Raw genomic sequence first — 11844 nt, forward strand, 5'->3', positions numbered from 1 at the left:
GTTAAAAAAAATTTCTTATAATTTCTTTTTGTCTTTGTGATGTAAGCATTTCAGTGCATCTCAAAGCGACAATCCTAAGTGTTAAAAGACCGAGATAACTGACAATGTCTCACGTCGAAGGGCGTAATACGTGCTTTTATTACGTCTCGTACACTCCTTAGTACACAATTATATGCGAATAAATATAAAGTTCTTCGGTAAACAATCACGTTGTGCCATCGTGTATTAGTGAGAAATCATTCCGACGTTTCATCTCGATGAATCGGTGCTCTTACTTGTATATATATATGTATGTATATGTATATATAAAAGGAAAGTGTCGGAAAAGAGACGAATACATTGCGGACACTCGAAGAAAGCCCTCGTTATCGTAGTAATAATTACATTACTTGTAAATGCAGCGAGTACAGCCTAGAAGATACTTTCCTGTTCCGTCGATGCGACTGACATCGCAAGCTGATTAATTAAGCTATATCACAAGAAATTAGAGTTCCACGATATGAGTAGAGAAACGCTTGTATAAGAGATTAGTCTTTTATCAAAGTTACCTAACTTCGCCAGTACGAACAGTTTCTGGTCACGTGGTTGGAAAGTGCGTGACGAGAGGTTCTAATTACGAGCCAGAAAATCGCATCCACGCGTGAAATTCCTGATATATATANATATATAACAGTAACGACCGACGAATTTCAAAGTCTGCGGTCCGATAGAAGTGGTCTCTTGGTGCCGATCAGTCAGATTAAATATTGACTATCACCTATTCTTTGGCACTTTTCACATAGTCGAAGTACGGCTGAGATTTCTCGTGTCCGAAAAATGTCGATAAATATCTTATACAGAGGTCGATGGAGCAATTTGGACGAATGTGTTCTTCCTGTGTGTTGCTTTGTCAGGTCGAAGGAAACGACGCTTTACGGTTGCTTAAACGGTACGACCTCTCGTCGAGCCCTTAAATTGTATTCCTCGTAAACAGCTACTTGTCTCTGTTCACCCGAGTCGGCAAGGATAAGGCGACACGCACACGCACACACAAGAGCAATAAATCCACCGGCTTTTCGTCCGCACGCTAAGGAGAGTTACTCCGCGAGGCAGGCACATTTGCACTCGATTAATCCTCGAAATAAGAAAAATAATTGATTTCTCCAAAGTAGGAATATACCCCGGGACAAAGAAACGAATGAGCGTCGAGGGATCAGCTGATATGCACAGTTTGTAAGATCAACGGTAACCAAATGTACCTGTCCATGGCCTAAGCGAATTAATCATTCCTAAACAGCCCGACGACGCTCGCAAAGCCGCGGTAAAAAGTGTTCGACGTTACGCCAGTAGATAATGAGCAAACAGTGATATATCATGGCACATGGCGAAGGCGATAACATTAGTGATTTAAGTACGAAACACTACGCAATGAATAATCGTACCAAGCGATAAATCCTTAAAGTAGTGATTATGCAGCTCCTGCCTTTCGCTCCCCGGATGGCGTTGCTCATTGCCACCTGCGCGTCTTAACGTATATAAATATGCAAGAAGCACGTAAGTACAATAACCTTCGGTAAACGAAACGCGAGGCGAGTGCTTAGCCTGCTGCAAACGTTATTCGCTACATAGGCAGTGATAGAACAAAGTCACCAATGAAACGCTTAAACGATCGAGCACCTCGTTGCTGTACTATAAACCCAGTCTCGACGACTTAAAGAACCAAAATAAAAAAAACACACACACACACAGAGAGAGAAAATAAGAAATAAAAGGAAAACGAAGGATTCAAAATGGTCGATTCCTAGCAATAAAATACTAATCAACAGTCGATGTACAGGAATCATCGGAGGAAATCAACGGTTACGTCCGAGGTTCTCTTCCTTCAGATTCACGGAGGTAATGGGCGGAACCGTTCAGCGCTTTGGCAAATTCGTTTAAATACTCGGTGTGATTTAGAATTCGTTAGAAAAGAAGCTAAAAAGTAGTTATCACCCGGCGACGAGAGCGTCATCTCGAGAGGTTCGACCCGGTCTCGGAGTCGCCCGACACAGAGAGCACGTGAATCGATGTGTGCGAAAGTAACAATCGGACGGTGTCTTCGCGCCCCAGTGCCCGAAGTTGCTGGACCAGGGTGCCGATGCTGCACTCCGAGTTGGCACAGCCTAGCAGTCTGCGAAACGAAATTGTCACGGGTGAAATAGCGCGTCAAACATTGTCCGGGGAAGCTGAGGAACTGATTAACCCCTTGCCGTACTTTGATGAGTCGGACTCGGGATCAGAATTTTGATTTTGTGAAGCTAATTTGTACGGCAATGGGTTAAATGTTTCGGGATGTAGCTGGAGCAGATAACTACCTAAGAGTAGGACTGTCTGCAGTGCTGTCGAGCTGCGCCACGCGGTCTCCCAGTCCCAGCCTAACGGCCAGCAGACACCAGTCCCTACCCTGAGGGTCTGGTGGATCGAGCATTTGGGCCAGTCTTCTCTGAATTGCAGGCTTTATGTTCTTCACCGACTGACGAGGCCCTGGGACGAAGCCTTCCGGCAGGGGCATGCCACATCCCACGATCTCCCAGACGCTTTCCTGTTTCCCATTGAACGGGTTCTTGAAGCGCGCCTCCTCCAAGCTCTTCTCCAGCAGCGCCGAGAGGAGCACCGATGGCTCCCAGGAATGTATCACCTGGGTGTAAGAAACATTTCGTTAGTTGAAGGTTTAAATAGATATCAGGTAGACGATTGTTTAAAGACCGAGTGATGGACGACCTCGTCGTAGTCGCGCAGTTGGCTGGGGCTCAGCCAGTGGCGCTCGAGCAGCATCCCTGGAGCAACGTTCTCCACGCTGCAGTCTATCGCGTCGAGGACCACTCCAAGAAGTGCCGAACACTGGGCACCTGTCCCACGAGGCCCGCGAACTCTGACCTCGATGTATCCCTGCTCTTCCTCTTCAAAAGTTACCAGGGATTCGCAGGGTCCTGCACAGAGCTTCGATCCCCGCCACCATTGATACAAATCTGACTCACTCGGGTCCCAGGATTGAGTAATCCTCCTTAGCTGGGCCTGGAAGGCGAGGTACTTTTAAGCAGTTGTTACTTTAGGAACTTTTTGTCAATACTCGTTTACCTGAAGATGGGGGAATACGGGGGACAGGTGGTAGAGGGGAGCTTCCGATGGTCGAAGGCGAAGCCCGGCATGAGGCTGCGATGAACTCTGTTTCCAAGGTTCCCATAATCCTGGGAGTCGCTCCACCAGGTTCAGGCAAGGAATTTCAAATTCCACCTCGTCTTCATCAACCTCACACTGTAATGGAAAATGTTGAAGCAGTTTGGAAGAAGGTAAGGGTCAACGATGAATTTCTTTCTTTCATGGCGTACCGGTACGCAGAGATCCACTGCTTGCAGAGCTTGCAAAGCCTGTCCCGCAGGACAAGGACATCTAGCTTGGAAGTCTTCCAAAGTGTAGACTCCGGTGGTCCGTCCTCCAAGCCTGCCTCTCTGTTCCGGACTCAGCTGCCAACCGATCACATCTTTCCACAACCATTCAGGACTCAGAACCACCAGTTCGGAGGACAGAACCAAGCATTCCCCTAAAGTCTGATAAAGAAATGTCAATTGAATGTAGGAAAGATTGGAGGAAAAAATCTCACATAAAAATTAAATCGATACCTGCAACTGCTGCAAAAGTTGCCTACAATGTTCCAGCGATACCAGAGGATTGATCTTCCTAACCTCTGCGAGGAACTCCTGGAGAGTGAGCATCACCGGAGGATCTTCGAGAGCCTGGATGTATGTTCTCCATGCTTCGAGTAGACCGGTCCACACCATGGCGCCCTGAAATGAGTACATCGTAAGGACCATCGTAGACCTTCCAGAGGCTATGAAATACCACACCGATGCAAGATTCTATAGATTGTAAATATACGTGTGCATATGTTAATCGTTTAATATACGTTTCAGAGAAATGCACATACAATTACGGGGCAATGCACAAAGCTTCTACGCGAGGTATGTACGTCAAATAACGCGTCACTTGTTAATGAGATTAATGAGAAATGGATCGACCTGTTTGTCAAGATTCGCCAGGGGCACGTATGAGGCTGCGGCACAAGACACGTCACGTCGATGATTACCCGATGTGATCTCCGGTCCATCCTACATCATGCGTTGCATGCATTAAGGCTGCAGTCAGTAAAGTTCCACGACCACAGAAATAGTAACGGAAATAAGTTAACATCAATTTCTTTCGACCCATCGAAGACCATGTGTATGTCATGTACACCTGTACCGAGTTCTTTACCATCAAGCTGCACATTTTCCTCCCCGTTGTTTAATCCAGTCCAAAGGGACACAGCAAATAGGAGACAAAGGGCACAATCGTTTTAACGAAACAAACTGGTTTTAAACGGTTAAATAGACCATGCACTGTATAAATGTTTCAAGGCAATATATGTATATATATGTATATATATATGGAGTCACGTCTTCCTCCGAAAGTTCGACGGAGGAAAGGCGGGAACCAGACATTTTACGAAATCACCAAAAGTTTGCAAACGAGTTCTTCATTGTGATTCATGATAGTTTATGAAAGCTCACATACTCCATTCGTTTCAGCACAAAATGAACCTGTTCTCGAAAGCAAGTACCGAACCATGCCGTGAGTCGTGCATTTGCTAGCATACTTCGAAGTGGGTTTGCGAAGAGACACGAGTTCAGATTACATGGGAAGTACGGATCTCAGAGACTTTAGAACTTGGCTTCGATTAAATCAAAAGAATTCAGAGGAATTAATGATTCTTTTCCAGAGCCGATAAGGGAGATTATCAGAATTGTGGTTTCACCTCGAGGAACTCCATTCTTGCATTGGTCAAGTATGACCTAAGCTGCTTCAGGCCAGGACTCGAAGGGTTGGTTGCATCCAGAGCCACCGTCAAGGGTTCTTCTCCAAGAATTGGTGAAAATTCTTGTAGGAACGGCAGCAATGGTGCCAGGAGAGCAGATCCATTGGAACCTGGCGCCAGTGGTTCCGGAGCGTAAGTTCCCACAAGAATTACTTTGATATCGGTGCACTTGCCTCCAAAGCCTTCACCGACAAAGAATACATTAGGGGTTATATACAATGGAAAAAATATATTTACTGTTCTCTTACCGATATTGTGTGGAGGAACTCGATCTAGAATGAATCGGAGCCAAAATCTTGCTTGCTGTAACTGAACGGTGATGGGTTCTCTCAGACTTATCGTTACAAGATGGACCGCTGGTTGTTGAAAGGTTAAAACGTAGTGATATGATGTAAGAAATTCTTCGCGGCCGCACATCTCCCAGAATACACATTCACCTCCTGAAAAATGATGGAGAAGTTAAGAACTGAACAACAAAGGGAAACATATGAGCTCTTACCTACATTCCCTCGACTCCATTCTACCCCAACGGTACCTTCATATTCGCTGTCGCTGTATTCAAAACTGAGCGACCCATGTTTACTAGTTACGTCTAACTCAATACTTGGCTCCCTCTAAACATAAATTTCTCATGAGCAATTGTTATGAACATCCTTATCATTGGACAATTTAATTACTGATTTACCTTCATCGTACAATTTTGACTTTTGGACCTTCGGAAGAATCCAAAACTGAAAATGCCAGACTTTAACGAACTCACAAGAGAACTTTTCCCCGAAGCACAGTGGCCTAACAGTCTTATGTGCAGCCGATCAATTGCTCGATGAGTTGGTTGCAACTGTTTTATATAATTTTCTCGATGCATCGGCTGTAAAATTATATTTATGGATATATCAAGTTAGATATTCGGCAGTGAAATTGTAGGCACGTAACTCACATTCCTGAGCTTGTCTAATAAACTGGCAATGTCCTGATGACCATACTTGATCGCTGTCACATCAGCACGAATTCCTTTGTTTGATTTGTCTACATTGCACCCAGCAAGACACAAAAGTCGTACCAGGTTGATGTGTCCATGTCTAGATGCTACGTGCAGTGGTGTCAGACCCATTTTATTCGCTGCATCTAATTCAGCTCCGCTGTCTATAAGAAGGGAAGCTATTCCTTCGTCTCCGACCTCACATGCTAAATGTAAAAGGGTATCTTCCTTCTGAAATATCAGTTATCGATATAGTTCACACATTATGCTGGAGTAGTTGAAAAAAATTGTATTAACGGTTTACCGCATCTTTAGCATTCAACGGTGCTCCCTGCTGAAGTAATTGAGACACCGACTCGACACAGCCACGTTTTACTGCGCTAATTACAGCTGATCCAAGACCATGACAGCTTTCAGATTCCTGAAGAATAATTTTTAAATTGAATAGTTATTAAATCGGAGAAAGCACTGAAGCATATATTTTAAGAGGGACGGAGACATAATATCGAAAGAATGTAAGGCAGTTTAGCTGATGTGGCAGTAATTCCAAGGAGCGGCCTTGAAATGCTGTTAATGGAATTTTGCGTGCATCGGCAACTACTGACCTTCGTTGTGCAAACGATCTTTAGAGCGATTTGATGATTGCGCAATGTGAACGTCTATTTTAAGTCTACATGTACTCGAGCAGCGGAGTGTAAATGTTAATTAGTTAACACTGCCAGTAGCTGTCGCACATCTAACTGTTATTGAGGTGTGTGTTTGTCGCGTTAAAGAAAAATTCTTGCATTGCTGACTTATATTCACATATATTATACAGCAAGTGCTTCGTATCCGTGACATACGAAGTAACTTTACAAGTACGCTATAGTTAGCGTCAGGTAACGAATGTATTTTGTAAGGAATGTATTTTAGAACAGTCTCAGGAACGCACCGCAAGGATCCAAGGATGTTTAAGGCACGACTCTGCACTTCCCCTCTCCCTGAAATAAAACAATGAGTTTTCGTACAGCGTTCGTTGAATAAAATTAAGAAAAAAATTATTAACCGCGATATTCGCGATGGACTTACTTCGGATCTTTGATCAACAAAGATCGAATGAAATCCTTGGCAATTACTGACACCGAACTGAAGTACTCTTCGTCAAATTGATACTGACATGCCGCCACGTTTGCATAGGTCTCTTGCTTGTTCTCCCCGAGGAAAGGTGATGCCCCGCTTAAGAGAATATAAGTTAAAACACCAACTGCCCAGAGATCGGTTCCCAAGCTTAAGGGCTCATAGTTCACTATTTCTGGAGCCACAAATTCAGCAGTGCCGAACAAGGCACGGTGTTCCGAACCGGGGGTCAATCGGTGAGACAAACCTAAATCTGTAACCGTAAAAGGTGGCGGGTGGCTTCGATGCTTTGTCATCAAATTAAACTCAAGAAAGCGCTGCAACTGCACAATTACCTATCAGTTTTATGCTAGGCATCGGCGGAGGTGTCGAAAGAAGTATGTTTTCTGGTTTTATGTCCAGGTGGGCCACTTGATGGGAATGTAAATGACATAGCGCCATTAACACCTGCCTTACCTAAAAGGATACAATGTAATTAGTTTTTCCAACATAGTAGCAGCTGGATAGGACAATTATCCTAGCCAAGTCGAAACCGTTAGAACAAACCACATGCGCAGCCTCTGTTTCACCCGATGGATTCCAATGAAACAATTCTCCACCAGAAATAAGTTCTAGCACCAACACGACCGTTGTGCCAGTGTCAACTACTTTATGTAACGAAACGATATTAGGGTGTCTCAGACGTGCCAACAAGCCAGCTTCTCTCGCTTAAAGGAAAAATATAAATTAAATTATAAGCATGAAATAAAAATGTGACACGATAATCCTTTTGCCCCAGACTCACCTATGTCAGCAGCAGCCACGCCTCTAGCCACCCTTTTCTTTCGCATAATCTTAGCCGCGAATACAGCACCTGTCTTGATTTCTGTACATTTTCGAACCACTGCAAACTGACCCCTGCAGTGGAAGAAAAGTTCCATTACGAGCTCCTAATAATTGATATTAGCAAAGTTGCAAATACATATGACAACTCACTTGCCGATTTCTTCGTGCAGGACATAGTTCTTCTCTATTGGCTCGTGGTGAACTTCCATCAGCGTATCCCACTCGGGTCCTGCATTGTTAAAAATAAAAAACCCCATGATAAACAAGAGCAACGATTCGAGCAACACAATGAAAATCAATTCTCAGGCGACGATGGTTCGGCAAGAAAGATATTGAGAATTCGAGGGTGTTTGAGATTACAAAAGCGAGGAGGGAATTTTCAAATTGTAAGGCGGTTGCTAAACAACCGCTGGCCGTGCACATCTGTCAACTTTTACGATTCTTCCTGTGAAATGCGGAAGAGGAACGGGAGAGAGGGATATTTACCGCCGTTGGAAGTCACCGTCTGTGGAGACGAGCCCGGCATCATCTCTCGATCCCGAGCAACATTTTCTCTCCGGTGACGGCTCTAACTTCCCGGTGAGCCGTTATGAAAATCCTGATATTCGTCGACCTCTGCCATGCCGGCCACCCCACGCACGCAATCGATAGACACGACCAGGAAGGAAAACGGGAATCCTCCGGCCCGAACCTCTGCTAGAGTGCGCCACCTCGCGAGGAATCGTTCTCGAATTCTTTTTTTCTTTTTTTTAAGACTTTCTTCCCAAGCTCTGTGATCACGATAAAATGGCAGAGTAACTACTTCCTGATGTCTTTTTATTTCAGCACCGAATCCTTAGATTCTCTCAATTTCAGTCTGCTAAAATCAGCATTTTTCCCACATTCCCTTCATCGAATCACTTGTGTTATGTCGGCTCCCTTTTTGGGGTAACTCTTTACTTAAGTATCTTATCTCTGGGATATTCCGTTTAAATGGATTTATCTAGATTTATCTAATGTAAATATTTATCCGCGATTGCCTAGTCATAGATCATGGGAATAGAGATCGGTAGGTGAGGAATTTCGATTCTTATTTCGAAAAAGTGGGACCTCTCTCGATCGAATTCTCTAACTAACTAACCAGTGGCGTCATACGCGGACGATGGTGGTAGTATGGCAAAAGTGATTCCACCTTTCGCTCAAAAACTACCTTCTAGTCTCGTCCGAATTCATCGGCGAGACCCTTCTCTTCCATGGCTCGTGGCACGGCTTAAGTTCTGTTACCATGAAGGTACGAATCCGAGGATATTTCGACAATCCGCGGATATTTCTAATGCAAGATTTCGTTAACAAGATGACGGGATATTTACAGATATTTCGGCGTACATATACTTGAGAATTTCAGTGATTTTTGTGGGGAAACTTGTGTTGTAGAAAGTTGAGGTTAATTCGTCGGCAACGAGTCTAGTATTGTTTACGCAGCTTAGTAAATTATAAATCAGTTATCTTTCGTGATAGTGATTTCTTCAATACCGCGTTTATAAAATTCAACACCGACGAGTATTTGTTGTGCACATTGAAACGGTCATCATCTAAATTACTTACTACTGTACTGTAAAGTGTTTAACTTGTAACGTTTCCAGCTTAACGTGTCATATCCAGCGACAGGATGTCAGAAACTGTTCGAGATTTCTGATGAGCACAAGCTCAGGATTTTTTATGAAAAGCGTATGGGAGCCGAAGTGGAAGCTGACTCCCTTGGTGATGAGTGGAAAGGATACGTCGTCCGGGTATCTGGAGGGAACGATAAACAGGGTTTCCCGATGAAACAGGGTGTCCTGACAAATGGTTAGTGTATAGCAATAGAATGCCATACTGCTGGTCTGACCGTTTATTAATTTCTTATTAACGCTGCATAGGTCGTGTACGCCTTCTGTTGTCAAAGGGACACTCGTGCTATAGACCTCGTCGCAACGGCGAGCGAAAAAGGAAATCTGTTCGAGGATGCATCGTCGATGCCAATTTATCGGTCCTTGCATTAGTTATCGTGAAGAAGGGAGAACAGGTAAAGTAACCTTCTTAATGCATTAAACTTGAACAAATAAAATATTCCATGCCTAGGCAGTGCCCAAGGGAAATGACCCCCTTGGGGACGTTCACTTGCATGGAATATTAAATTCCATTTTTTGATTTGGGAGACTGTGTCTATAATTGCACTTTTTCTCAGTGTACGAATGGTACATAGAATTAAATATTCTCACTAACGTTACAATTAAGGCATTATAAAAATCTGATGAGCCAAACCTTTTCCATAGGAAATTCCTGGATTGACAGACATTAATGTGCCTCGTCGCCTTGGACCAAAGAGAGCTAGCAAGATCCGCAAGCTCTTCAATCTCTCCAAACAAGATGATGTGCGTCAGTTTGTCGTAAAGCGACCGATTCAAAAAGAGGGTAAAAAGGAACGTCACAAGGCACCTAAAATTCAGCGTCTTATCACTCCGCTTACTCTTCAGGTATGCTTCATTATTCATCCGATCTATAACACGCAGCCTGACCGGTCTCTATTAAAACCTTGAATTTTACAGAGGAAGAGACATAGGCTAGCTTTGAAGAAGCGACGCTGCTTGGCTCGCAAGGAACAAGCTGCCGAATACGCCAAACTCCTAGCCCAGAGGCAAAAGGAGGCCAAGGCAAGACGTCAAGAAGAGCTTAAGCGAAGACGCAGTGCCTCCATGCGAGACTCAAAATCATCGAACCAGTCCGCACCCACTGCACCCCAGAAGTGATTCGATCGTTACAATGTATAATCACATCTAATAAATTCGGTCACCGTTTCTAATGCCCAGGGTCTAAAGTGTTCTAAATAATACCATAATAATTGATTTTTAATGTATTAATTACGGATAACCAGAGGAGATACATAAAACGTCACTCATCGAGAAGGCTTTGAAAACAAAACAAGACCACCGAGACCGTCCGTGGAACGTCAATGTATTCCGATTTATTCCCTGCCAAAATTCCACGCTAGTACGCGAAATTATGTAGACTATCAGGGAGGGTAAACGGTTGTAATTCTTTTTTTTTTTTTCCTAGTCATGTAAAGTAGATCGATATCGCAGAAAAGTTCTCGAGATGGACAGCTCTCAAAGACACGAGACCTGCACTTTCCCACAAAGTGGACTCCATAATCATCGCGCAAATTGTCTTCTGCAGTCTTGGAAGCTGAACGACCTCCAGCTTTCGAGATCCTTGGGAATAAGGAGCGAATTCGTTGGACGCGTCCAAAAGGGTCCGAGGAAATCAAAGAACCTTTTAAACGATCCTTCGCTAAAGGCCCATCAGGACGTCGATCTCGAAGGATTTTGGATAAGCGCGAAAAATTGCGCGAGATCCTCCAGGAAAGCAAGTCCTTCACAAACCGAGGCGCAAATTCCTCGCAGCATCAGAATCGAGAATACCTTCGGTAAAAACGCGCCCGTTAATGAAATCAAATTTATCAATGACAATCTAATCAGCCAAATTAAATTTGAGGCGGATAGTCAAAGTGGATTAATTTATGCGTCCCCGAAATTTAATAAAATGCAAAACATGTCGCCTGTGGACTCCGCAAACGGGGCTTCGATTTTGGCAAAATTAAAGAATACCTCCTCCTCGATGTCGACCATCCACAGGATTTCGAAAAACTCCTGGAAATCGGAGGACTCGAAGCCTGAACTCGTCGAGATCTATTTGGAAAAAAGGAAGGCCGGAGATTTATTGAATTTTAGCACCGAGTCTGTGGACGCTTCAAGAGAATGGAGGAGGTCTCGATCCTTGACCAAAGAGATCGACGAGAAACGTCCTTCCAGGACATCGACGAAGGACCAGCCCTTCTTATCACCCCCGATTAAATTGATCAACTTCGAGGAGGAATTATGGTCCATCGGTTCCGAGATTAGGAGCAGTAAGAATATTTTCACGAACGGTCTGAAAAGGGAGAAATTCGATGATCCTTCGAGACCGGTTAAGGACATCAAGGGTGATCCTTTAATCTTGGGAAAGAAAATCCAGCCAGAGAACATCAGACCCACTC

The 11844-nt window shown here is 44.0% G+C and overlaps 2 protein-coding genes across 5 annotated transcripts; one reads left to right on the forward strand and one right to left on the reverse strand.

The window, feature by feature from the left end:
* Positions 1-126: 126 nt before the first annotated feature.
* LOC105700623 (death-associated protein kinase 1) lies at positions 127-8709 on the reverse strand. Of its 4 annotated transcripts, XM_012426646.2 has the most exons (20): positions 8277-8709; positions 7941-8019; positions 7750-7862; positions 7512-7672; positions 7301-7421; positions 6918-7218; positions 6781-6829; positions 6154-6270; positions 5808-6080; positions 5556-5738; positions 5370-5484; positions 5119-5310; positions 4811-5052; positions 4035-4124; positions 3639-3803; positions 3348-3566; positions 3097-3273; positions 2740-3033; positions 2334-2656; positions 127-2149 (listed from the first exon to the last, which is right to left on the reverse strand). In XM_012426646.2, exons 1-20 carry the CDS (start codon positions 8317-8319, stop codon positions 1987-1989), a joined length of 3420 nt encoding a protein of 1139 aa, XP_012282069.1. In that variant the 5' UTR covers positions 8320-8709; the 3' UTR covers positions 127-1986. The 4 variants fall into 4 exon arrangements, with proteins under 4 accessions (XP_012282069.1, XP_012282070.1, XP_023290316.1 ...); XM_012426647.2 differs by lacking the exon at positions 4035-4124; XM_023434548.1 differs by having other exon boundaries at positions 4811-5310.
* Positions 8710-8913: 204 nt separating this feature from the next.
* On the forward strand, positions 8914-10620 carry LOC105700484 (40S ribosomal protein S6). Its single transcript, XM_012426335.1, has 5 exons — positions 8914-9060; positions 9413-9617; positions 9689-9834; positions 10085-10285; positions 10358-10620. The coding sequence occupies exons 1-5, from the start codon at positions 9055-9057 to the stop codon at positions 10556-10558; spliced, it is 759 nt and encodes a 252-aa protein (XP_012281758.1). The 5' UTR covers positions 8914-9054; the 3' UTR covers positions 10559-10620.
* Positions 10621-11844: the final 1224 nt, after the last annotated feature.

The sequence above is a fragment of the Orussus abietinus genome, unplaced genomic scaffold (assembly GCF_000612105.2).
Source record: "Orussus abietinus isolate OABI.00-Male unplaced genomic scaffold, Oabi_2.0 scaffold2, whole genome shotgun sequence".
NCBI classification, from domain to species: Eukaryota; Metazoa; Arthropoda; class Insecta; order Hymenoptera; family Orussidae; genus Orussus; species Orussus abietinus.